The following is a 27,867-nucleotide window of genomic DNA, read 5'->3' on the forward strand; positions in this document are numbered from 1 at the left end:
GACATTTAGTATGATACTTTTTATTTAAACTGAAAAAGAGTGGATCAAAAACAGGATTCAATAAATTAGAAATAAATATAATTGCTGTAATAATTAATACATACATTATAATTACTCGATTGCAAGAGTCTGACAGAAACAGGCCCTCAAAAGTTTTTTCTCTAGAAAATTCTAAAATCAAAATATTGCAACCCACTCAAACCCCTTTTTCCCAATAAACAAAATAATTGATAAATTAGTAAATAAATAAAAAATAGCTCAAATATTAAAACCTCCCGAATAAAAGTGCAATCCCCCCCTCCCCGTGTTTTCACCTAAATCTAAGTAGAAATTTAAAATAGGTTAGTGATTTCCCATTTTACAATTTGGAATGTAATATCCTTTCATGAAGATGATGATGTTACTAGTGGCAATAATAACAATAATAATAATAATAATAATAACAATAATAATAATAATAATAATGTTGCTGTGTCCTGTTCAGTGTTTATCTAAAGTAGTATTCTTTTTGCATTTTTTTCTTGTTTTTTAAATGCTGCTCTTTGTAAACTAAACTATTTACAGGTCATTAGGATATTCTCCAAAGTCTCTCTAACCTACTCATTTAGTCGTCTTTTTTGTATTTTCTTTCTTTTTTTTATTATGAAACATCGGTCCCTCTATATTTGTCATGTAATAGACATGGTATAGACATGTTAAAGTCTATTGAAGTGATATATCAGCAGTTCTCATCAGCACCCTCTCCCTACACACTCGGTCTGAGTTGTCGTAGCTGTACTAAACACCCTGTTCCACACAGACTATGGTCTAACCAAGTTCTGGGCCGTATGGGTAAGATTACTGCGAACCGTGTGTGTTTGTGTGTGTTGGCAGGCATGTGTGTGTGTGTGTGTGTGTGTGTGTGTGTGTGCGTGTGTGTTTGTGCACTTTATGTACATTTCAGCCTTGTACCGTTTGAGGTTCAGTGTTGAGTGCATGTATATTTGTGTGCGTCAGTGTGTGTGTGTGTGTGTGTGTGTGTGTGTGTGTGTGTGTGTTTGGCTGCACTCCGCGGACGCTCACAGGTAGCAGACAGTCTGAAAGTACAATGAATCCTGGGATTCCACCTCAGCTGGACTCTGAAAGGTCACCTGTGAAGGGAGGGACAGTTGGAGGGTAGAGGGAGCAATACATGAACAAGGAGAGAGGGACAGAGAAGGAGGGAGGGTCTGTTAGCATCATAAACACACTAGAGAACCATGTTTCTGTCTCATCTTCACATCTTGTCAAACATGCCCCTCCCATCAAACAAGACTCCTCTGTAGGCATGACTGGAGCTATTGTCACACATTTGGCAGCAAACTGCACCTCGGGATGCTCCTAGCTTGTGTTTCAGTTCGAGGTGGTGGGTTCAAAGAAGAAGGCATCATTCACAGTTTTAAAGTTCTGTCTTTCAACAGCAGTAAATCATGGTGCTTTAACATATACACACACAGTGTCTGGATCATGCAACTCCATACAGTGAGAATCATTTCTACGTGTCCATATTTATGTCTGGAGGTGTGTGTGTGTGTGTGTGTGTGTGTGTGTGTGTGTGTGTGTGTACAGCTCGAGATTCTGGACTTATGTGTTTATGTGTGTGTCCTTATAAACATGTGTTGCACTCATGTGCCTCAGATCATGGCAAGCAAACACTACTACCAACATGCATCACTCTCTGGCATTGGCAGTATAGAAATTCTGGGTGATACTTTCAATCAGACTAATGTTGGGGACCGCAGGGTTTAAAAAGTTATTTAATAGGCCTATGTCTATCTATTATGAAGCCTTCTTATTATCCACCAGGATTTCTTATGTAAAAGTTTGCCCAGAAATAGAAACAGAATGCTTTATTTATAATGTGTGCTGCCATTTGACGGTGCCTCCACACAATGACCTGACAGCAGCTACACATGTTCTCCTCTTTGGTAAAGGTTAGGGTTTGTGGAGGACTAAATTTAACTGAGACTGAAGGGATCCTATATTCTCTCTGGTTTATTTCTCCCAGAATTCCTATAGTTGAAGGCTGTTCTCCAATAAGCAAGAGGCACTTGTTTTTCCACCATGACAACCACATACCCTTTACCTCAAAACACGAGCTAGAGGGATAGAAAGAGGAGGCTGGGATGGAGAGAGGCGAAGGAACGATTTGACAGAGAGAGGGGGAACAAGAAGGAGAAGAAAAGGAGACAGGAGGGGGAGCGGGAAGGAGGTGGTGAAAGGGAGAAACTCCACAAAAGCAGTGATAGAATACGTAAAAAAGACCAAGAAAGAGAAACGAAGGAGCAAAAAACTGAAGTGCCACATCAAACAGTGGAATAAATCACAATCCAGGATTATAAACTCAGCCTATCAGAGTACAGCTCAACAAAATGCATGCTCGCCCAAAAGTACAGTGTGCTTTTGTCATAGAATGAAATAACCTTGCTGTCTCTCTTATAGCCTGTGAAGCTGGCTGATGTTTGGACCAGTTTGTGGCCATAGTTTGAGTTCTGCATACCGTGCTGTGCGACCATGTCATGGTTTCTTGTCCAACATGGCCTCCCACTGTATTTTGCATAAAATGATATTAGTTTTTCCATCAGAATAATTTAATGAGAATTTGCAGTAAACTGTATTGCTGCTCTACATTTCTGCACCAGTCCGCTATGGAAACCTCTGGACGCCTCTCTATACAGACAACAATACAACAAGGATTATGCTCTCCTGTATTACACACTAACAGTGTAGCACAGACACATACGTACACATAGATGCCCACGCTCACTACTTTACCCAAACAGTTTGTTCAAATCATAATGACACCAAACAGAACACTACAGAAACTGATCAAAAACAAAGCTGCAAAAAAATAACAAGCGTTGCTACAGAATTGATCAAATTACTATAAAGTGATTAAGTGTATCAAAAATCCAATCAAATCAGTTGATTCTGAGTGCAGTCCTGGCTATTGACAGTTATTGATCAGTATGTGCACAGGTCAATACAAAATAAAGTCACAATGCACCAAACACAGTCTGTGGTCACTACAGCAACAGGACATGCAGGTCAACGCATGGCTGGTTGCTCGAGGTGACAGAACAAAAATTGCCAAGGGCAACCAACACAGGCAATCAATCGCCACAGCAACCCAAACACAGGCCAACCAATCAACTTACAACAATGCGAGAGGAAGGGGGGGTCGGGGCTTTATCGGTCACTAGGCAACCATTGCCATAGCGATGGGGTCCTCGCGAATTATGATTGGACGGAAGGATCTTGGGTGAGGTAAGTTGCCGTTTCAGGAAAAGATCAAAACAGCAGGAAAGAAAATAAATAAGATTGTGAAAGAAAATAAAAAGGAAAACAATATTTTAGTATTTTCACTTTTCCTGAGATGATTAAGTTGTTTTTATATGAGTAACCCAATGCATATTCACTGAAATCTCATGTTAAGCTTTTTCTCTTAACATTTTACCATCAGTTAGCAATGTACTGTCAAATCTAAAGTTACCTTGTCCATGTTTTTTTTTCCTCACTAGCCTTATTTCATCCACCTGCTGCCCCAACATACTACACCTTATTTCTTTTTATGTCGTGTCACTCATCACCTCCTCTCTACCACCTCACCTCTCTTTACTTGTTCCTCCTCCTCTCAGTTGCCACTCAGTATGGGCGGTTGGCATCTTTTGGCCTTTTGAGTTGCACTTTCAGTCTTTTCATGCCGATCTGGAAACCGTTCATGGCCTGGATGGCAGCTTGAGCGCTAGCTGGGTTGTCAAAACTCACAAAACCTGAAAGAGTAGAAAGACCTCAGATTAACTTTTTTTTTGTCATCGTCGTTTACATGCAGAAATTAGGACATTGTTTTATCCTCCACAAACGCAGCTCCCGTCCTTTTCCTCTTGTCCTTTCCTTGCTCTGATACACCTCCTCTCCCCTTTCCCTCCCTCTTTCTCCCTCTGTCTGTGTGTCTCACCGAAGCATTTGCTCTGGTTGGTGGCGCGATCCACAAACACCTTCGCTGAAATGACATTGCCAAAGGGCAGGAACATCTGCAGCATCTCTGAGTCACTGAACTCCTGAGGCAGGTGGTAGATGAAGATGTTACACCCCTCCGGACCTGATGCGCGCACGCGCGCACACACACAACACACACACACACACACACACACACACACACACACACACACACACACACACACACACACACACACACAGACACAGACACACAGACACAGACACGTTAGGCAGAGGGTGATAAATGATATTGGGCTGTGAAAACTTGGTGATAAACAACTTCAAATAACACCAGTAGAGAGAGGGGTGTGGCCCCAGTCAGACAGGAAGTCACATCACCTTCTCTCTGCTGCTGTTGCTGGGGCTGCTGGTGTTGCTGGGCAACCAGTGTTGGCTGCTGGGGGAACGGCTGCCCAACCAATCCGTAGGCAGCAGGGTACGCCGCTATTGGGAGAGACAGACAGCAACAAAATCTGATTGGGTAAAAACAACAGGTGGCAACATGGGAGTGTCCAATAGAGTCATTTTGTTTGTGCTGAAATGTCTCCTGCTGAAGGTGAAAACTATTAACTGTAACAACTGAATGAAGCAAGTCTGCTAAACAATGACACTGTTGATCAGAGTCTGGTGCGCACACATTACATCTCCCTTTTACTCCATGGTTATGAATCACGTATGTGGACGGTATAAATATAAGGTTAGCTGTATTACATTATTGCCAGACTCTTGTGTCACTACGGAATCCAATAAATCACGACAAAATGAATTCAGTCAAATTGCCCTTGAAACACATTCATCCTTGAAAGTCCGAAAGCAGACGCATCGCTGTCTTTGTTCCCCAAACACAAATGTTCATCTTGATTTAAACTCCTGCCTAAGCTGTCTGCTGAGTCGCACGGATATGTATTACTAATAACACAACTGAATATGAATTAGAGATGTCTACGGCCAGGTTCTTTTCTGAACCTGCAGTGGTTTTCAAAGTAAAGTTTGTCCATTTACAGGTGTGCATTTTTGCATTTACTTGTACATTCAGCAGCATCTGAGCTACTGCATTTACAACTCATAATCTGGTGATTTTGTTCGAATGCCCTATAAAATTGAATGTTGACCAGGTAAAGTCCCTTTTAACCCTATGAATGTGTCTAATTTTGCTGGTAAGGGCTTTGCTCCATTGTTACAGATAGAGTTTACTAAACATTTATGTATGCATTTAGCTAAAGACAACATATCTGAAGATTAAAATGGCAGCTGGTCAGAGCTTTGATCTGTCCATACACCAACCTGTGTAGTGTTGCATGCCCGCGTAAGCCTGCTGTAGGGGATCCAGGGCTGCTGCTGGACTCTGAGCTGGAGACACAAAATAAAACCAGTGAGGAAACAAAACATAAGCACTGTGACAATAAATGTTATTTGATCTGTGTAATGTCTACATTCTAATTGTCTGTGTACTCTTTTGACTTTCATCAAAATACCTTGATATGGGTGGACGCCGTTGGTGTATAGTGTTTCTGTTTGTTGTCCATTGGCGGGAGCTGCCACGCTGCTGTAACCATTCACTCCTAACGGCGGAGGGAGAGCTTGAACAGGTGTTGCTGCAAGAGTTGGTGGGGTGTTTGTACCTGCAAATGCAGAGTAGATCCCCAAAACGATGAGCGTCTGTCACTGAAAATCTTTTACTATACCTCCCATTTGACCATGAACACACGTGTTTCTATCTATAAATCCTTAGTTTTGTGTCATGAATTTTATTATATTGTTATACTTATGCAAAATAATGTCAAAATATTAACAAAACAAGATTTTAAAGTCCTACGAGCAGCAACATGGAGTAAAGCACTAAGAGGAAAAAGAGTCCTGACCATAATCCAAATACTTTACATTTTTTGTGTTATAATAAGCAGATGGCTAAAATTATAATATACTCTGTTGTATACAATACAGCACCTCTTTCAAGTGTGTTTTTGAGTATGCACAGCATGTGTGTGTGTTAGTGTGTTTGAGCCCACCCGAGGATGGTGTGATGGGTGTAATGGGTGTGGCAATGATTCCGTTGGCATTGAGCGCTGCCATATGCTGCATCTGTACGGCGGCAACTGTTGCCACAGGAGACAAGTACGCTGACTGGGCAACCAGGGCCTGCTGTTGGACAAGCTGTAGACAAGGAAGGAAATAGAGAGCGGAAGGGGGATGGAGAAGTAGAGGGGGGGGAGGGGGAAACAGGAAAAAAAGAGAGGGATAGAAGACACACAGACAGTTAAATGGATATGAGAAAAAGAGAGAGAGAGAAGGCGGAAGACAAATGAGAGGAAGGGACAAGGAGAGGGAGTGATGGAGGAACAGATGAATAGAGATCTAATTACAAGGCCATTATGTCCTGAGTCAGTGGGTTAATGGTTGTGTGTTGCGGGAAAGCTAATGCCAGATGACGTATGTTCTGTTGTCTGGGTAATAACATTAGCCCCAATTAGACCACTGATAGCCTCTTCAAACTTATTACATCCTTTCATAAGCACAGCACTCCCCTTACAAACTTGGTGTGTATATCCATGTGTGGTACAGTGAGTGTTTGTGCTTGCCTGTGCGTTGACCGCCTGCGTGTAGGCATTGTAGGCGGGGAAGTTGAGGGTCATGGGGCTGAAGATGCCAAGTTGTGAAGCCACCTGCTGCATCCTCCTCAGCCCCCGCTCCTTCTCTGTGTCGGCAAACTTCACCACCAGACTGGACGACGCTCCCTTTGAGTGGAGAGATGAAGACAGAAGGAAGCTTCGATTGCAAGTCATGTTACGTGTTAATGGGGCTCATTCATTTTCTCTATTCAATAAATCTTTTATGAGTCACATGGGAGTTAAGCTTATCTCAGCATACAGAGGAGGACAGGACCAAAGCAAATATACAATACGTATAAATATATATTACCTAGAGAAAATCTCCCATGTGACACATGAAAAGTGCACTTTTGTTTCATATAAAACATTGTGCCTGCCTTGCACGCTGGCAACTTACAGGCATTGTGCGGCTCCCATGCAAGCTGTTGATGGCAGCTTGAGCTTCGGCATGTCCTTGAAATTTTACAAAAGCGCACCCTGCAACAAAACGGTCATTAAATAACAAAGTACCGCTAATTGAAAAAAAAGGCAGTTTGTGAGATCTTATTTGTGAGTGTATGAGTATATTTACTGAAAGCATCTTACCTTTGCTGGTTCCATCAGGTCCTCTCAACACAGTACACTCGTCTATGCTGCCAAAGGGCTCAAACAGCCTTCTGACGTCTTCATCACTCTGTTGCTTTCCCAGCATGCCCACAAACAACTTCCTGTCCTCTGAGAGACCATGAATGTGTGGAAGAAAAGGAAGGAAATCAACTTTATTTCACCAACACTGGTGACATCTCTGCTGTCAAGACTAAAGGCAGTGCTAATAGAAATCTCTATCTATGGAAGCTACCAGTAATGTCCACTAGGGAGCAGTATTGACCATATAGAATAGTAAGAAGAGGGGGAGTGAGAAGAGTGTCATCTGAATGTGTGTGCATTTACTAAAAAACAAGTGCAAGTAACGTCTTGCCAAGCACCCCGCTGACTTCTTTCTATCTCTGTCTGATCCAACTTGACACCTATCCTTCTGTCTGTCTCACCGTGTGTGTGTGTGTGTGTGTGTGTGTGTGTGTGTGTGTGTGTGTGTGTGTGTGTGTGTGTGTGTGTGTGTGTGTGTGTGTGTGTGTGTGTCTTTCTGACTTCGTGTGGACAACAGTCTGAACCCATCAGAGAACATTTGTGCACTGTGAGGACATTTTGGCCAGTCCTCACAGTCCAAGGAATATTGAAGGGTTAACACTTTGCTTGCAGTTCTGGTTAAAGATGTTCAGGTTGAGAGCAAAAGTAACGCATTTAGTTGTGATGGTTGTGGAGGTAGAGAATGCATTATGTCAATGAGTGTCCTTACAAAGACAGAAAAACACCTGTGTGTGTGTGTGTGTGTGTGTGTGTGTGTGTGTGTGTGTGTGTGTGTGTGTGTGTGTATGTGTGTGTGTGTGTGTGTGTGTGTGTGTGTGTGTGTGTGTGTGTGTGTGTGTTTGTGTGGTTACGTATGTGTCTCACCTCCTCGGCCCTCGCTGTCAGCTGGTTTCACCTGGATAGGCCGATTCATCTGAGGGACAAAAAAGCATGAACATCAACACAGATGGTCAACATACACAAGTCTCTACATTTTTCTTGCTTTACAGGACATCTATATTTTACTTACAGTAAATATTCTCCCAAAATCTTTTGGAGATATATTCAATTTACTCTATGTATTTATAAGGGCAACGCACATCAATCGATATTTCTATAAATGTGCCAACCTTGGGCAGCTGACTAATTTTTAATTGCAGGATTTTGGCGAGGTATTCGGAAATCCAGAAAAGTGTCAAGTGAAATAGCAAACTGGTTGAAAATACTAACAATATTGTAAGAGTAAAGACATCTGACTTCAGTTTTTTTTAATCAAACGATTCCCATTAAGTGGTCTATAATACAACTGTTTTGGGTGTGTCCATGTGTTTTATAGTCACTGCTAAATAAGGTTAGCAGGTGACAGGTATGTCCCCGGCCGCTCTCTCTCTCTGTCAAACACACACAATCTTACTACCTCTCTCTCACACACACACACACACACACACACACACACACACACACACACACACACAATCACGCGAATGCACAGGAGCACTGGGGGGATTGAGAAGTGACAAGATTAAGAATGCAGGCCAGCTGATCTGGATTACAGAAGAACTAAGGATTAGATGAGGGACGAGAGTAGGTTGAGATAAAGAGAAGAGGGGGGGGGGGGGGCGGGAAACAGATATTGTAGTGGGGTGAAATGACAAGTGTGTAAAGGGAACAGGCGCAGTCAGCTAAAAATAAAAGGATGGGGCACGAGAGACAGATAAAGAGAGGCCTGGGGGACCCCGACTGACTTCAACCGACTGAAAGGGCAGGTGGAAGGCCAAGAGGAACCAGGGGAGTGAATGGAAACGCTGGGAAAAGAAGAATTACATGAAGAGTGAGACAGAGAGACAGAGAGTGGGAGGATGAAAGCAGAGCTGCCCCTGAGAGGATGAATCAAAAAGAATAGAAAGAGAAAGAGAAAGAGAGGGAGGAGGGAGGAGAGGGGCGTGATTCAGTCGTGACTTGCTCTATCTAAAAAATGTCACGACTACAGAGATCCATTGCCTCGAGTGCAAATGCATGCAAACACATATTATGAATGTGTCTTCTATTCATATACCATCTACAAACAAACAGGTCACATACGTACGTGAAGGCACACACAGCCACAGAAACATGCTCCACGTACACAGTGCTTAGTCATAGCAACTGAGGCAATGAGACAGTGTTAATGCCGGGGGTAGAGGGTGGGGTGGGGTGGGCTACAGAACGATGGCGGTGAAGAGAGTGAAGAAGTGCAAGGAAAGGAGAGAAGAAAAGGGATAGAACCAGAAGAGCGACGGAGGAAGAAGAGGGGGGTAAAGGAGAGAAGAGGGTGGATCGAACTGGAAAGTGACATCGATACACACCAAAAAGAATCAGTAAAACAAACATGTTTGTGGAGTGGAGTCTCCTGTTTTTAAATCCAATCTTTGAAATGCTACAAAACCAAGTCAAAACAAAATCGAATATACAGTCAGATTTAAATTCCCTACTCTGGCACAACAAAGTATTAATGTACCAATTAATGCCAGTCAAAATGTGATTGGAGCTGAATAACATGGGCTTTACATCTATGAGGAGTTAGTGAAAGACATGAGGAGAAAAACTAAGATGGAAGATGAGGATGAGAAAAGGGACGTAAAGGGAAAGAGAGGAGGAGGAGAAGGAGGAGGAGGGTGAAGAGGGAGGGGAGGGGATGAGAAGGAAGAATGGAGAAAGGTCCCAGTGGGGTGTTAAGGCAATGTAATGAAGCTGGTAATTGAAGAGAGGGCAGAGCAGAGAGAGACTGATCCATACATTTGATTAATCAGCTCTTAGCTGTCACCACAAAGCTATTGATCGAAGGCAAGGCCATCACACACTCAGTCAAAGACACAAACACACGCAGATGCAAACACCTCTGCAAACACCTTCACATAAAACGCAACCCCCCCCCCCCCCCAACCCCTTCAACATACATACATACACACACACACACGTCTGCAAAGAAAGGAATGATATACATTTTTAACATCAAATCTTCATTGACTCGAGATGTCGGCATAAACATAAACTTATAGAAAATACAAACACACTCCGCCCTAATAGTTATCTGTAAACTTGGAGTCACCCTCTCCGTCCGTCCCTCCCTCCCTCCCTCCCTCTCTCCATGCATCCATCCATGCATCCATCCATCCATGCATCCATCCATCCATCCATCCATCCATCCATGCATCCATCCATCCATCCATCCATCCATCATATCCCAGTCCCAGTGTTATTGCTGTCCATCCATGCTGCCATCTATCTTGCACTATCAACTCATTGATCAGTCCCGTCTTGTCCATTGATTTCGGATTGTGTTGTGGAGCAGGCTGATTGTAGCATGATTTGTGTCCACTAACACTTTCTCTATCCTTGTATCCATCCATCACCTCTTCCATTTCTTCCTCCATTAGGCCTATTCAAGCTCATCCTTGTCACACAGTAAAACAGACTCAACAGAAACCCCTCATGATTCCAAACTAAGGCTTTTAAATCACAGTTTTTCAATCTGAATCAATCTGTGTGTGTGTGTGTGTGTGTGTGTGTGTGTGTGTGTGTGTGTGTGTGTGTGTGTGTGTGTGTGTGTGTGTGTGTTTAAAGTGTTCTAACCTTTTGATATTAACAACAAAAAAAAACAATATGAATTTGATATAAATATTGAGGAATATGACAGAAAGAACAAGAAGAGATGTGAAACAGCAGCAGGTGAGAGGTGCACACTGCTGCCACAAAGACAATACAATGGCATCGGAAAATTGGCATGGCAACCAGCTCGTTGTCATGGCAATCGTATGACGGCACACTGGGTAGGTAAACAAGGATGCTTGTTGCCAAGGGCGACTGCTGTGCTCTTTGGGTAAACAAAGAATGTGTGCTGGAGAATGGTTTGCTGGCTTCCTACTATCCTCTTAAGCATCACTCTCAGCACATTTTCTCTCTCCGAGTTATAAAATAATTTAAGAGAACAAAGAAATGAACAGGACAGGAAATTTTAGAGAATAATGAAGAGATGTGGGCAACATCCAGAGGAAGAAGTAGGTATGAGGGAGAAGGTGAGGGAATTGGATCAGCAATTAAAATTCCCTTGAGCCTGAGAGAAAAATGCAAAGAAAGTGTAGTCCCTGCTACTCCGTCAAAGTGTCCTCCACTCTGTCTTTCTCTCTCTGCTTTACTCCAACACACACGAACAGCCACACGCTCCTTTCAAGTCAAATTATCCTCTAATTACTCACGTTCCAATTAAGACTTAATTAACAGTAACCATCTGCAAACGTGCGCACATACAAGGAGCTGCCTTCCTACTGAAGTGTGGTTTGATCCTTCCTTCTGCATACTAAGAAGCCCTCGCTCAAAGACAGCGTTTCTGGATCTCGGAGGAAAGTGAATTGGTACGTGAGGCGATGCGTGAGTGCAAAGATATGTCATATATGACCGTGTGTGTGCTTGCATGAGCGCTCGCACTCGCGCTCAGCGGAGGCACGTCCACTCGTACACGCATGACCAAACCCTGCATGCAAACGCAGCTCCATTTGCATGCTGTGGTGACAACACAAATGTACACACACAGCATGTGTCACTCAAATATGCACACACACACACACACACACACACACAATGACACACAGTATACACTACACTTTTCCCCCTCTCCCAGAGCATCCGCCCTTTTGTGCACACAGAAACAAACACATACTACACACATACAGTTAATCTTACTCCCTGCAGTAATGCAGAGAGGATTGTGCCAGGATTAAGGGATATTAAATCCTTGGATTATCCAATCAAATCGTATTCTACCCCCTCCCCCTCCCACGCAAAATCACTGGAATAAACCATTGCATCATGTTATGAGGGAAGAGGGTAGCGTGCGCATGTAAATGTGTGTGTACATGTAATATTTGCAACATGGATTTAACTATACTGCTGAATCAATGTTATTGTTTTGGCATTTAGATTCTTTTTTTCGCCGGACTGGAGGGCAATACTCCACAGCAAGAATGAAATGTTCTCACAAGCAGTAATATAAAACTGAGGACAGTGCACAGCATGACAGCATACAATTATGTGTAGCCTATGTGTACGGATATACAAACACACACTCTCTCCTCATATCGCTCACACACACACACACACACACACACACACACACACACACACACACACACACACACACACACACACACACACCTTCCCCCTCTGGAACTCTCCATCCACACAATTTCAGATGTCCATTTTCCAGAGTGCACAAGAAAGGAGAACTATTTTTATCCCTTCTCCACGATCTAGCATTATTTCTGCCTCTTCCTCTTGCCTATCCTCGATTCCCCTGTTTCCACTCCCAGCTCCATAATCCCTCCATACCCTGCCTGATGACACTGACATCACTGCTTTTTTTATTTATTTATTTTTTTTTTTTATCCTTTTCCATCCCTTCCCTCTCTCCACTACTGTCTACATCTCATTCACTTTGCCTTCTCACATGGCTTCTCTTCACGCTCTCTCTTATTCTCTCTCTCATTACAGCGACATACCATGCAGGCTCACAAACTCGTCGGTGTGTCAAACCCTTATGTTGATTTGGCAAAAACAAAATGAGCAGACAGTACTGTTCAACCCACAGTTTGTCTCTGGATAACACTGTTTTACATAAAACTATTTTATGTCATTTTACTTTTATTTTGAACAAGACAAAGTCTCAAATTTGGGCACCTGAATACATTTCTGATGCTGATAAAATAAAGGAAATCTATTGTTTCTACAACAGAGGATGCAGAATATCTCGTTTTTGTGCTACAGCTATATAATATTTCTAATACAATGTCTTGATGCTGATGTGCCCACATTTTGGGTATGACTGCTGGTGTTCTTAAAAGATAGTGTGACAAACAACAACATAGATATGGTGGTATTTTTCCTTTCCCTCAGGTACAATGGAAAGTTGTGTTTTGAAATTTAAACACTTTCAGTTGGAGCTAAATCAATTATTCGGTCAGCGGAAAATTGTTGTGCAGATATTTTGGCAAAAGATTAACCGCTTGAGTAATTTTTAAACCCCCCCAAAAAAATCCCCGGTACCAGAGGTGCAATTTATTCCAGCTGCCGAGCTGTATTTCTTCTCTCTTCCCTTGTTTCCTGTCTAGCTCTAATCCATCCATCCTCTAACCCAAAAAATTTATAATATGTATGTTTACAGAGAAATATTCTCTTTGAATTAATAACAGATATAAATAATGAGTATAAACATGACAGAAAGATCTTGCATATCATGATAACCCAAATTACTGTCAATATTTGGTCTTAAATAACCTTATCAATAATTTGTACACGTGTAACTGAGCTATACTGCATACCATGTGTCCATAAAAGTCCATAAAGAGCGTGCTTGTATGTACCGTGTTGGAGAAGGTTTACATTTCAGTAAAACTGACATTGTAGATATTGTAAATGCGACACTTAGTTCACGCCTCTCATCACAAGTGGATGAAGACATTGAAATGTGAGAAACGGAGAGAGTGATCGGTAAGGTGGAGCAGCGGAGCAGCGGAGCAGCACAGCGGCGCAGCTCCACCCAACCTCGCTCCCCAATATCGCACCACGTTGGGCTTTGCATCCCCCAGGTTACCTAGCAACCTGGCATCTTGCTCAGCTCCGTTGCCTGGTAACGGGGGGCCTGCAACCATAATAGAAGCTCCTGAGCGGCCCATCCCCCCTGCTCTCATCCCTACTTCCTCTGTCTCTCTCATTCCATTCTTCACACCTGAGAAGTCTGCCCTCCTTCTCCTCCACTCCATACTTTATGTAGCGGTTAACCCTTCATCAGCCTCTCTGCTGGAGCATGGATTAGCAACATATTCTCTTTTCTTTCTCCCTCTCTTTTTGCCTTTATCACGCTCCATAGTAACGGTATCAAGCCATGCATAAAGCAGAACTAACCACCCTGTTGATCCCTATAATATTATGCTGTTTTTGTCAAACCCCAATGAGAACATTCGGCATGCAGCAGTGGAGCACTCACTGAAATTTGATCCTTTGGATTTAGTCCAACATAATCCAACAGCACTATAGCGGATAACTGTTAGACCTATGCACTTGGACCTTCTTTCTATTTTAGGGAGTGTAAGTCCTTTGGGAAATGAGCTGGTGAATTAAAAAGGCTGCTCAGAGCCATACAAATTCATGATTGCAAAAATCTCATATTCACTGAGATTACATTCAATACAGAACCAGTGACACATTTTTAAATGCTCAGATAGTTACAGTGTTCAGCAGGATGGCAGAAAATTAAGGCAAGACAAAAATGTGAATGACTTGCGTGTTCTTATAACAGCTTAACCGAATTAAAAAATACCCAAATATTGACTTCTACTGTTTGGGGTTTTTGCATGTCATTAAAAGAAATTGAATTATGAAGCTGGATTTTTTTTTTTTCCCCGTTTTATCTTAAAACACTTGCTTCTGTTTAATGGGGAACGACTCATAAGGCATAGTTACAATTTTTAAAACATTCTTAGGCTGTTCTCACTTAATCTGTATGACATTTGGCTGTTCTATTCCCAATGCCTTAATTTAGTGAAGCAATGTTTATCTTTCTTTTTTTTTTGTTAAATTCTCTTGCTGTAGTCCTTCTTTCACATCTTATTTGTCCTCACAACATTTATTTATAAGGGAGAAACAGAAACTGACTGGAACTGGAAAGAGGATTTCATTTTTCTGAGGCAGGCTTATCCACAAGAATTTATATCCACAACTCAGGCTTGGTATCCTTCAAAAAATTCTATACTGGTAGAAATACTTTTACTTCAACACTGGTTCCTAAAAGATTGTTTTTCAAAGACAATTTTATAAAATCTATTTTAACAAGAAGAAAAATCACATTACACATTACAGTACAAATCCTTAGTTTTCATGTAGTTTAAAGGGTAGTATAACCCAGGTTATTTTTTGTAGCAACAATTTACAGATGGATACTGTCAATAGACACAACAATTTACCTATGTTTCCTTAATGCTTCACAGATGGTACCATAGATTGTAGCTAGTTGGCTGCACACCGAGAAGCCTTAAGTTGCTGCAACTTAGACAGGTATAGCACCAAAAATCGTTTTGAAAAGAGTGAAATTAGGTGTTCAACCCTGTGGTTTCCAGTGTACGGGAATCGCTGTACTGGCTCACTGACGTGATTTTCTTCTGCATAAACGTAGAAATGCCGAGTTTTAAAACAAAAACTCATTTGTGTGGGTGTAGCCTCGGTACTGAAATTTGGTACTGAATGACGAGGCATTTTTTGATACTAGACAATATCAAATCACTTCCATCTGTGCCATAAAACCATCAAAGTTTGGTACCCAGCCCAAACCAAACCTGAATCTTCTGTAAAATGTGATAAACCTCATATATGAATCTTAAAAGTACTAATCTGTAAAAGAAAAGAAAAAAAAAACACAGAAAAGAGGTGTAGACAAACTTACATTCAGTCTTTTAAAATCAAAATCTGCATGAATTGAACAGAACCTGATATTGTTCAATTTACTCCTGTCACCCACCCACAAGTCCACAGAGCTATATAAGCCCTGTCTTATTCTCATAGTCCTCTGTTGTTGAACGAAGCATTGTGAAGTGTGGTGATCTATGCCAGTGTAATTTGGTGCTATAAAGCTTCAGCTTTGCTCTGTAGTCAGAGTGAAAAGGCCATTCTTTAGACAGCAGGTTCAAGTGTGGTTAGAGAGGGGAACTCAGAGCAGAGGTCACACCCCAGGTGCAACTACAGTCCTGTCATCCCCTATGCTTGCCTAATCACATACACACACACATACGCAGACACACACCAGTGGCCCCCTCTGACAGATGTCTCTGTTTAAATTGACAGAAGTGCGCCCTGACTCCCTCCCACTCCTCCACCACCCAGAAAAAAACCTTTCTTCCACACAACCCCGCCTGCCCCTTCCTCCACGCTCATTATGGGAAACTTTTGTCTTGTTTCCTCCTTCTCTCTAACCCGACCTCCTCTACTCCTCCCCTGTCTCACCCAACCCCCTCCCTGTCTATACACCCCTATTCATGCCAAAACTCTTCGTGGCCCTCCTCCACTTCTCTTAACCTCCCTTTTCATTCACACAAATCCACACATTCATTCAGCCCTCTCGCATGGCCCTGTTCTATATGTTCATCTCAGTGCAGACACATAAATATTACATACTCAGACAAGGTGTCTGGATTTCAGGCTGTAGATTTTAGTTTGGACAAAATAAAACATGCCAACTCATGCCAACAGCATTCTTGGTCACATTAAGGGAATTATGGAGATTAAGATTAATGTGAACTCATATGTTAAACAACTGCAAATTTAGCAGAAAAATAAAAGTAAATGCTAAAAAATTAAGTTAAAACTAAAAAAAAGGTTTGATGCAGTTAAATAAGAAACTAATTTCCTTAGACAACATCAAGAGTGTATTCTATCTGCTATATTATAACTTCTTTGTCCTTTCCACTGGCAAGGTTTGCCAGCTGAAGGTTTGAAAACACTTAATCTGCCTCATCTTTCAATTGAATGCTTCTGATATGGGTATAGACTCTTAACAGCTGAGGTAAATGCATACATTTACTGACTTCCAAAATGCACAAAAAGCATTAGAATAAGATCTGTGCTTGAATATTGGAATAAAACTGTGAATGTTACAGCAACTGACGTAAAAAGGGAGAGATGTTTGTTATATGATCTGGCACTAGACATCAGTGGCACTGCTCAATGATCAAAGCCCAATCCAAATGGAAATGCTGGGATCTTGGCATCTGCTAAGGTCACTGCATTTAAGGGATTTGTTGGCACACTCTGCTTTCTGGCACTCGTTTTCTTTCTTGAAAATTCTTTAAAAACCCAAAAGTGAAAGACACTCATCTTAAAATGATGTGTTATGTGTAATATCTATCTTAATCTTAATGATTTCAATGGACTATCTTTGATTTCTAACTTCATCAAGTGTGCAGCTTGCAGTGAGCCAATGTGTGAATCACAGATTTTAAATGGGCATGCCTCTGCTAAAAGCCTTTATGTCACTCAAGGTTTAAAGCAAACTTTAAGTCAGTCCGTCACTGAGTCCAGCTCAGTTCAGCTCAGCGTCAGATGCAGCAATGACGACTGATAATTGCAACTAAACATTTCTTTTTTTTCTACTAATGTGGAGAGCAGACCATGCAGAAGCTGGCTGGATTTACAAAACAGATGGGGTGTGATATGGACTCAACTCAACTTTAGGCTACTTTAGAGCTCGGCATCTGAGAGACACTGATTTGGCAGTGAACAATCACACACCCCGGTGATCATGTGTCCACGCAAACATAATTTTCAAACTGGCCAAGATATAAATGTTCCTCTGTGTGTGTGTCTGTGTTTGTCCTTAAAGAGGCAGGCGCTCTCCAGGGTCAGGCTTTTATGAGGCTATGATTAGATTGTGCCTCAATTTTGTGGTGAAATATGAGGCAGGCACTCTTTCTCTCTCCATGTTGCATTCACAAATGTACCACATGCACACACACGCATACAGAACATAACAAGCGCACACACACACACACACACACACACACACACACACACACACACACAGAGCAAAGACTTTTGTTTTAAACAAATGAGCTAAATCCCCCTTGGTCTGAGCTGTACACAACCCCACACAAATACCCCTCTACTCTGCATACCCCCTCTGTATCACTCTCTCTGGCTCCTCCTTTCTCTGTCTACTTCTTGCACACACACACACACACACACACACACACACACACACACACACACACACACACACACACACACACACACACACACACACACACACACACGCACGCACACACGCACGCACTCGATTCTACACCTGTCCCTCTACTCCCTTCCCATCCCACACACGGTGAGGATAAAAATAGAGCAACAGCACGAGGGAGGGGGAAGCGATACACATCACAAACCCCATCAGGAGGGGAGAGATAGAGGCAGAGGAGGAAGAGACGGAGAGAAAAGAGAGAGAGAGAGGGAGAGGGGGGGAGGGGAGGGGAGATCTGGGGTCTGTTCTAAATTGAAAGTGCAGCAGTAAGCAGTGAAGGGGAATAGTAAACAGTGCTGCTGACCACATAAATATGCTAAATTAGCCTACAAAGTTGCCCTAGTGGATAATTGCTCATCATAGCTTTGCCCCATAGGGAGGCTGCCTGCGCCAGGCATCTTAGATTCCACATGGAAACACACACAGAACATACACAACATGCACACATCCTAAATGGATCTGATAGACATCCACTACAAGCACTGGATGATGGACACATGAAAAGATAGTGCCTATCTTCCCTGCCTCATGACATCACTCACGCACATAAGGGACAAGCAGTTTTGTACAATTGTATTTCTTGTTATATTTTCTGTGTTTATTTATACTTCTTTGGTTGTCCTTTTAGAATAAAGTGATGTAAAACTAACTGTAAAGAAGCAGCAGCAGAATCAGTACTGAGCTGCTGTTGCTGCACCAGCTGTGTCCCTGAGAGTCCATGTCACATGCATATAAAGTATAGGCTTTTCAGCCTGGGACATAAATAAAAGCCCTCCTCCTCTCTTTGATCCAGGCTTAATAAAATGCATAACAGCTCCCGTCATGTTTGTATGATCCAGCAGTGACTCTGGAACTACAGTATTTCAATTTATCAGCTGAAGAACAGTGTCCGGCCGTATGCATTTAATCAATATCCCCACTACAAACTTTTATTATTTTGTTAATACGTGTATCGATCTTCTGCTGCATCAGTTATTGTAAACTACTTGTCCTGTGGCGCTTCTCCTGCCTTTTTAATAATTCATTAGGCATCCAGTGTGTCACGGGTTGTGTGTATGTGTGCGTAAGCTTCAGTTTGGCTCTAATCAAAGAACAGGGAGCAGAGTGCTGCCTGGAGAGCAGTGAAGCATGACAACACACACCTGGTAAGCTGCTTATCACACTTTAATTTCACCTACACTGAGATCTGCGGATGCCAGCGTGACCAAACAGATGTGTGTGTGTGTGTGTGTGTGTGTGTGTGTTCATGAGTGCAAGAGTGTATGTGCGCGTGTGTGTGTGTGTGTGTGTGTGTGTGTACAAACAGTTGGGTTTGAAGTAGCACGAAGATGAAGGGAGTGATAAACACAAAGAGAAGAGAGTGCAGATTAAATGGAGGAAGAGATATCGACGGCAAAGAACAAAAGCAACAGATAAGGGGAAAGATATGGGAGGAAATACGGCAGCAGTCGGCTTGGGAGAGATGGAGCGATAGATAGAGCAGGAGGGAGGTTAAAATCTAACCAGGCTGGGCTGGGAGGGCAGTGTGGCCTGATGAAAAGAGAGAGAAGGAGGAAGGATGGATGAGGGGATTTGGATGAAGCAAGGGTAGTTTTGTATGAACGATTACTCTAAATTCTGTTTTTGCAAGAGCTCCAGAGTGTATATGAAAGTTTCTGACAAGTCTATGTGAGCATGTTTGCATGCCATGTATCTCTGAGTTTAGGAAAACTATGATAACTACTAGAAATGACCAAATATTATCACTGAATGTCATTCAGTTGTTCATGTTTTTAACATTTTAACATGAATATCAGAGTGTTGCTGATAGAAACTTAAGATGTGAACAAAAATCATATTAAAGCAGCAAACAAGATCCATAAAATTTGGATTATGTTACTCGATTTACAATACTATTATGATGAAATAATGTTTGGACCTCAGGCATAATAACTATTAAAGAACAATTTTAAGAGATAAGATTATGTCTCCAAGTCTGGCCAAGTTTGGCCAAGTCCAAGTGTGCCAGATAGTGGTGGTCCAAACACTCATGGGGGATGTCATGTCTTTCTAATGGCTCCCCTCACGGAAAGGAAAGTTTTCAGCTCACAGACTAGCCCCCCTGAATTTGTTCACTACAGGCTGAGCCCTGACCTCTGACCTCGGACACACGCTGTCACCCTACTGCCAACATCTCTCTGGACTAACGAGACACACACACACACACACACACACACACACACACACACACACACACACACACACACACACACACACACACACACACACACACGTCACAAAAACCAGCCAGCTGTCAGCCGTTGCCCCTTGAATAGCACACTATATACTCAAGTGTTGAATTAAAATGAAAGCTCCATTGTAAATGAAATGTCATACATGTAGATATGACCATTATTACAATTAAATTAAGCTTCAATATCTCTCAATATGTGCTTTTAGCAAAAGTGAATTTCAAAAACATTGAAATAATTAAAAATTTGTTGCTTATCCGTCGTGTTCCCTCACTGAGCATTACAGGACGAGAATTTAACTAAACATCAACAAAGCAAGACAAAAAATACATGTATGGTAGTCGATTTTTACCTCACTGCTTATTTTCCTCATTTGTTGAAACCGTCTGTATTCGCATGTGAATAAGTCGTTCAATTTTTTAAGCACTAAAATGTGACCGCTAAACATGAGCTCTTTGGTGTGGATGCATACCAGGGGGAATTTCGGCACCACATCTAACACACCAAACCATCTCTGTGCGAAAGTGGGACTTTCTGGAGGTTCCACTGTAAAATTTCTGTCACTGTGACTAATATCATGTAACTCTCCCTCTCTCTTCATGTCATGCTCCCTCTCTGCTTTTCTTTCCCTCTCTGTGTCCAAATTAAACACAAGGCGCAGGACACTCTGATAAGGCCATCTGTTCATCTCTCTCAATCCCTCTACTTTTTCTCATTTTCCAATCTGACAATCTATTGCCTCTGCTGAAGCCGGCGAGGACATGTGCGGTATAGTTTTTCTGCAAGCCTCTATGTGTTTTTCTCCTTCTCTGGCTTCTGTTGAATCCCATCAGGGAGTGACAGACAGCAGCAGTAGCTTTGGACTTGTCACCACACCCTTAATTGCTTGCCCATGAGTGTAAGAGAAACACATCTGCATGAGTGTGTGATGCTACAGTTGCATTAAAGTTGTATGAGGTGCTTGACGTTCCGCCGCCGCCTGCAATTTAGAGCGATTCCAAGATTCAAGTCCCACACAGCTGAGATTACCGTACGCACACAGACAGACAGACACACACACAGACACACACACACACAGACAGACAGACACACACACAGACACACACACACACACAGACACACACACACACACACACACACACACACACACACACACACACACACACACACACACACACACACACACATGTACTCACACCTGAGCCCTGTTGCCCCACAGTGAGCCCAGAATCTGACTATGAAAATGAGTTTGTGATAAACTCATCATGCAGCTTAACAAGTAGAGCTGGGGAAGGAGAGGAGAAGGGGGGAGGGAGGGGGGAGATGGGGGTGTGAAACGGTCAAAAGGGTCAACTAATCAAGAGGAGGGGAAATGAGACGAGGGGTAGAGGAATTGAGAGGGGGAGGGATGGAGGGAGGGAGAGAGGGAGGGAGAGAGGGGGACTGGCGTTGAGTGGAGGACTTAGAAGGGTTACCATAAATGACTGTGAAATGAGAATCCGAGGAGGAAGCGCTAGCGTGCAGTGAGAGAAAAAAAAACAAGTAGAAGACAGCAGGAAGGGAAAAGGGGGTATGAGAGAGGGATACCATGAAATGAAAGGGCTGTGGGTAGCGAAGAGAACGTTTCATAATATTCTACTAGTGCAGAGAAACTGGGAGACACGAGAAGGAGGAGTTGAACAGAGGACGGAGAGGATTTGAGGGAAAAAAGAGATAAAATGGTATGATGGAACGCATATGGTCAGGGGGGGGGATAGAAGGAAGAATACGGAAGAGATGAAAATGCATTTCTGCGGCACAGAAAAGAATGGGACAATGGGACGATGTGTGAAAGAGAGTGAAAAAAAATCTTCTTAAGTCATTTCTAAATCCTGTCAAAGAAGGCAATATAGGCAGGGAGGGGGAGGAAGGAGAAGGGAGACATGCAGGATGGAGAAAAGATGTAGATAGGTAGTGCAAAGTGATAACAGAGCTAAACCTAAGAGAAGACAGAGTAGGGGGGGGAGCCGCATTATGTTGTGGCCTCCAAGCTAAGATATAGCCACCAAAATAATTAATTTATCCTCTGAAAATAAGTTTAAACTTAAGCAGTAGCCAAAAACCACAGGAATTTATAGGCTTAATAAAAATGACTACATTAGGAAATGATTTGAGTAAAGACAGGTGTTGATGACAAACTGTGTCAGCCCTCCTTTGGTGTTATTCACAACCCAATTCACTTGACAAACATGCCAAAATAAACCATTCATCGAATCAGGTACTTTACTCTGAAGACTTCTGGCTCCAACTGGACAGAACCAGTGAGGTTATATTTTTCAGATAAACCTCAAAGTTGGCAAGATGCTCCAAACTGAGAAAAGCCACATGCAGAAAAAGTAGCTCTCTTTAGTAACAGTTCAGGCTTATTAAAAACCAAGCACACAATAGCCAGACCCTTGTTTTAGCACTAGCCGTCCTCAGGGGAGTGGTACTTCTGATTGTTGCTTGCTGAGTCTTTAGGAAATCTCCACCGCCAATGACTATCCTCCCAGCAAATGTTTCCTCTCTGTCTCCAGAATATTCATCACAATCTATCTGGAAATTTACTGCAACTATCTACTTAAAAGTAAAGCAGGAATATGGATAATTTCCCTTTGCTGCAATGATCCTGTTATTGATGTCATCAGCGGGAAAGGATAAAGTAAAACCCTGTGGAGACGGTAATAAGGATGACTCAAAGGACAAAGATCAGCACAGGACAGAAAAGGGAGACACAGCCGACAGCAGACAGGTGATTTACACAGAAAGGTTTCACTCCTTAGCCGTCTCTAATTGGATTAATGTAATTATCAACATGTCGTGTTTGTGTAGGTGTGTGTGTGTGTGTGTGTGTGTGTGTGTGTGTGTGTGTGTGTGTGTGTGTGTGTGTGTGTGTGTGTGTGTGTGTGTGTGTGTGTGTGCGCACGGGGGGCGAATGCAGAGTCTTTAACCAGTTACGAGAAATAGCGTGCATGATTGCAATATGCATATATGCAGGGTTTGTGCTTGTGTGTGTCAGAACATTTCCCCTCCCCCTACGCCTTTTTCTTCAGGCTCTCCTTCAACAATTTTCCCACAGAGATCTTATCAACACTTCAGCTTGCGGAGAAGGTGCATGGGCTGAAACTCTGATCAGTTGCAAGGCGACACAGAGAGAATGAGATAGAGGAAGGCACGTTCACTGTCCTGTTATAACTAATGCAAATCAGAAGTTAGAGATTTCTACTGAGCATCCTGTATTTTCACAGCGCTCTGTGTTTGTTGGGCATCGTGCTTATTTTGGCGTTTAAATTTTTTTTTTTTTTAAAAAAAAGGTAAAAAAAAAATGTTCAAATACTGTCAAATCTGTTTTTTAACTGCAGCGGAAACCAGGTCAGAGAGAGAAAAAAAAAAAAAAAAAAAACGAGAGAGGGAGTGACAGCGAGGTACAGCCTACGAGACAGACACTGCTCTCGCACAGTGCCCCATCCATAATGAACGGTGTCCTACCCCGGCACAGGCGTAGCGCACGATCCCTCACTAGAGAGACTGGAGGGAGACTGGGATGAGACAAAGGGGAACGGCCACATTAATTACACACACTCTCTAGGCGGGAGCTATCACCGGAGGCTAACTGAGGGGCCGACGGAGAGATGGAGAGACAGAGAAGGCTGGAGAGAAGGAGATGACAATGCACATGGAGTGCGCTATGTGTCTCCTGTGAGAGGGAGTGTTTGTCCTGAGCAGCAAGACGCCTGCTGGCTCCTGAGTTATGTCACAGTGTTACTAATGTGAGCTGAACCTCCAATCACACAGACACACACCGATGTCAGGCCACTTGTGTGTGTGTGTGTGTGTGTATATGTACAAGGTAGATGCCAGTGTCTGTGCGCGTACAGCGATACGAATGTACATGCAAGCTTGTGTGCATTGTTGCATGAGTTGGAAGTGTGTATCGTCTGGGGATTTGTGTGCTCATGTCTGTTTGTGATGTGCACTTACCCCTGGTAGTGTTTTCTGCTCATGAAGAGCGCTCTGGGCTTTCAGCGCCGACTCTCTCGCACAGTACGTCAGAAACGCACATCCTGTCAGATAGGAAGAGGCAGAGAAAGAGAAAAAAAAAAGAGAGAGGGAGAGGAGCAACGGTAGAAAAGGTCAGTGAATGGCTCTAATATTGTCATTCTCTATCTCTGTCTCTGTACTTCCCGCCTACAAACACACACACTTGTCACACACACAGCCACGCTGTCATAAACCCTTCTAATCTTTTAAATGTTTCCTTTTCCGATGCCTTCCCTGATCACGTTGTCCCCTATTCTGAATTATCACTAGGATAACTCTTGTGAAACGATTAAAAATATGGATAATCATGCACTGGATAGTAACTATACTTGACAACACCATAATGATGTACTCTAAAGCAGAGAAGGACACTCCACGGCACGTCACATTTCAGAACGGCACGGCACGAGTCAGCACACATGACAGCACCACAGACGTGTGCACGGGTCTAAGAAGGCCTTACAACCTTGCCACTGTCAGATTCCTGCCCTAAACCAACAGCTATGCATGCCTCACTCACTCCAAATACACTCCCTCTGTTTTCCTATGTGCTGTACCTGTGTTTGTGTGTGTGAGGGAGGGGTAGGTAGTAGAGCTGGCTGGCCAGAGCTGTTTACTACACCTGTCACCAGCACTAAGACAACAAGATTAGCAGCAGGTTAGCATCCCAGTGACATCTCAGACAGACTAATGTAGAGTCAGAGTCAGGAAATGAAGTAAAGAAAAGATTTGACAAGAGAGAAGCAGAAATTAACACACACAGTGTACATCTAAATAACTGATGATGACTCAACATAATGTCATAAGATGGAAAAAAAATACAAAAAAAAAAAATACAAAAAAAATGATAAAGCACACGCAATGGCATACTGGAAACTACAACACACACGCAGCCACACATGCATCTTATGGTCCATCTCATTGCTTTTAAGAGGGGCTTACTGTGGCCGTGGGGAATCTCAAAACAACAGATTCTTTCCCCTGTGTCACCCAGGCTTACAGGCCCATTACACTGATTGGAGCATACAGCCTAATCTGGTTCACAACACACAGGACCCCAGGTCAGCGCGCGTGTGTTTGTGCGTGTGCTTGTGCGTGTGTTTGTGTGTGTATTTGTGTGTGTGTGTGTGTGTGTGTGTGTGTGTGTGTGTGTGTGTGTGTGTGTGTGTGTGTGTGATAGAGAGAGAAAGAGTGAGAGAGGTTATGTGTCTTTTCTACAGTTTATTACTATTCAAATATATTTAAAGCCTCCAAATTATTAACATAATTCAGAGGTTCTATCTCTACAAACCATATATAAACCTTTTCATCACACCTTTATAAACAAGCATGTTTATAAATCTTAGTCAGTTTTTGTTTATAGGCACCCAATAACATTTGCCACAAGCAAACTGCTGCATAAAAGCATTTTGATTCTCAGTGTACGTGCAGCGACTGAGTTTGCTTGCCTGTCTTCCTGATCTCACGTTGCAGCGTTAACGAGAGATGAAGACAAGAAGCGCCGTGACAGTTTCCATGGATACATGTGACACTCAGTGCAGAGAAATTCGCCCATCTATCTGCCTGTCACATGGTTATCTAGGTATCTGTCTCTCTATCCCTGTCTCTGATTAAGCTGCGTTATGAGGGCGAGACTTACCTTTGTGCATGCCAGTGTATTTGTCCTTAATCACAGTTAGCTCATAGATTTTGCCAAACTGCTCGAAGATAGGCTTGAGATCCTTCTCCTCCAGGTTCCGGGGAATCTGCCCCACGAACAACTTGATGGCGTCAGCCTCCTTCATCGGGACAAAGTGGAGAGGACGACTGGGTACTGCACGGGCTGAGGGGCAAACAGATCAGGAGCAGGTATCCCTGGAGAGGAGCAGCTGATGCCTTTGGGTCATAGTCAGAAAGGTGGGGGGGAGAAAAAGGAAACAGTGGAAGACCTTAAACAAATATTTATTTAATGAGATGTAAAATGTGTAAATTTCATAGATCAATATTATGGTAAAATGTGTAGTATTATATTGGGGTCTTTTGTTTTTAAATAGACATTTACTACAGAATTAACATATTTCTGGCTTTAAGGTTGAAAAAACAATAATAAAAAATTTTGTAAACGTTGATATTTAATAAAATGCCTCATTTCAATATACTGGGCTAAAAAAACAACAACTCTATTATGTATAAAAAGTATGGATTATTTGTGCCATTATTTTGAATATTTATTGCCCAGTCTGATGACAAAGGGCTCCAGCAGCTTCTGGTAAAACAATTATGCAAATGTTAATTAGCCAATCAAAAAACAATAATGGCACCCCCCCCCCCCCCCCCAATTAAATATATGTATATAAAGAGAAAACATCTGTGAGCATGCTTTACCTTTCGGTGGATAAACGGCGTTCAGGATTCCTGTAAACAAAAAAAAAAAGAGAAGGACCAGCATGATTGGGGGTAAATCATTGCAATAGAGCGGTTTCTTTGTTTAGCCAGCTGTAGGTTACAGCATACACACGGATGTCATGGGGCTCCCTTGCTCTTTGTCCGATCCCCCTTCAATGTACACACACACACACACACACACACATTTACACAGAAACGCCAGAACAAAACAACACATGGAAATATACAGGCTGCACACATTATGAGTCTTACCTTTTGTGGATGAAGCTTGAGCAGAGCGTCGCCCGTGCAGATCAGATATTAAAGATTGGATGCTCTCCGCTGGGTCCCCGTTGTTGTCCTCGCCGCGCTCTGTCTCCGTCCCGTCCGCCTTCCTCCCCTCTCTGGATGCTCTCCGCTCTTTGTGCCTGCCTCCCTCCTCCTCGCTCCTCGGTGCAGATACCACAGGCTCGGCTGTGTGTGTGGGTTTTTTTTTTTTTTTTTTTTTTTTAACAGAACCCCGTGGTTCCCGGTCTCCGGGTCTGGAAGCGGGGCGGAGGAGAGTCCTGGCAGGTGTGAGTCACAGCTCGTCACCGGTCCCTCCGAAATCTCACCAAACCTTTCGACTTTAAAGAGCCCGGAGCGGACGGAGCTAGCTCGTTATCACTTTCACGAAAGCCCACTCTTAATTCCTATTTAATTACGAAGTGATAACCAGCTGCTTCGATCCGACTAACTTACAACTGTTCAAACTTGGTTGGCCTCTTTAAACAGCTTCTGTCTTGCCGTGATTGATCCAGTCGTTTACGGGGCTTTTGTTGTTGTTGTTGTTGTTGTTGTTTTTGTTTTCACTGTTCTTGCTATTTTCTATTTCTTGTAGCGTCTCACTCGTCCAACGGCTGTGTGTCTTTTCACGTCCTACATCTACCGGTGTCTCTCTGCTCTCTTTCTCCCCCTCCCCCTCCTCTCCCGAAGCGGTTGCTAGCGTGTGACGTAACGCCCAGGGACCGTCAATAACTATGTTAACTGCACTCACGCACAAAAAAAACATATATATGGTCGTAAACTTGCTCAATCGCGTTTACAGCTTCGCTGAATAAATGCAAGAATGTGCGTAATGTGTTTGAAGCCGTAATGTGAATTTTCAGAAGCATTTCAAATGTTTTTTTTA

General features: G+C 42.7%; 1 protein-coding gene across 2 annotated transcripts; it reads right to left on the reverse strand.

Annotated features, from left to right (window-relative positions):
• LOC138194171 (CUGBP Elav-like family member 3) lies at window positions 1-27,642 on the reverse strand. Of its 2 annotated transcripts, none has more exons than XM_069142697.1 (16): window positions 26,970-27,642; window positions 26,697-26,726; window positions 25,972-26,207; window positions 24,273-24,355; window positions 8,118-8,166; window positions 7,212-7,340; window positions 7,024-7,103; window positions 6,597-6,752; window positions 6,027-6,171; window positions 5,493-5,612; window positions 5,302-5,367; window positions 4,357-4,461; window positions 3,977-4,120; window positions 3,628-3,791; window positions 3,177-3,275; window positions 1-1,130 (listed from the first exon to the last, which is right to left on the reverse strand). In XM_069142697.1, exons 3-14 carry the CDS (start codon window positions 26,114-26,116, stop codon window positions 3,664-3,666), a joined length of 1,350 nt encoding a protein of 449 aa, XP_068998798.1. In that variant the 5' UTR covers window positions 26,117-26,207; window positions 26,697-26,726; window positions 26,970-27,642; the 3' UTR covers window positions 1-1,130; window positions 3,177-3,275; window positions 3,628-3,663. The 2 variants fall into 2 exon arrangements, with proteins under 2 accessions (XP_068998798.1, XP_068998797.1); XM_069142696.1 differs by having other exon boundaries at window positions 5,493-5,639.
• Between the last annotated feature and the right edge of the window lie 225 nt (window positions 27,643-27,867).

Source organism: Embiotoca jacksoni, unplaced genomic scaffold (assembly GCF_022577435.1).
Source record: "Embiotoca jacksoni isolate LCO1_2020_lvr unplaced genomic scaffold, fEmbJac1.0.p SCAF_11, whole genome shotgun sequence".
In the NCBI taxonomy this organism is placed as follows: domain Eukaryota; kingdom Metazoa; phylum Chordata; class Actinopteri; family Embiotocidae; genus Embiotoca; species Embiotoca jacksoni.

Coding starts and splice junctions, on each gene's coding strand:
- LOC138194171 (XM_069142696.1), bottom strand. CDS start 26,116: ATGAAGGAGGCTGACGCCATCAAGTTGTTCGTGGGGCAGATTCCCCGG. Junction 7,341..8,117: donor TGACAGCGAGGGCCGAGGAG/GTGAGACACATA, acceptor ATGGTCTCTCAG/AGGACAGGAAGTTGTTTGTG. Junction 5,368..5,492: donor CGGCGTCCACCCATATCAAG/GTATTTTGATGA, acceptor TTGTGTCTCCAG/CTCAGAGTCCAGCAGCAGCC.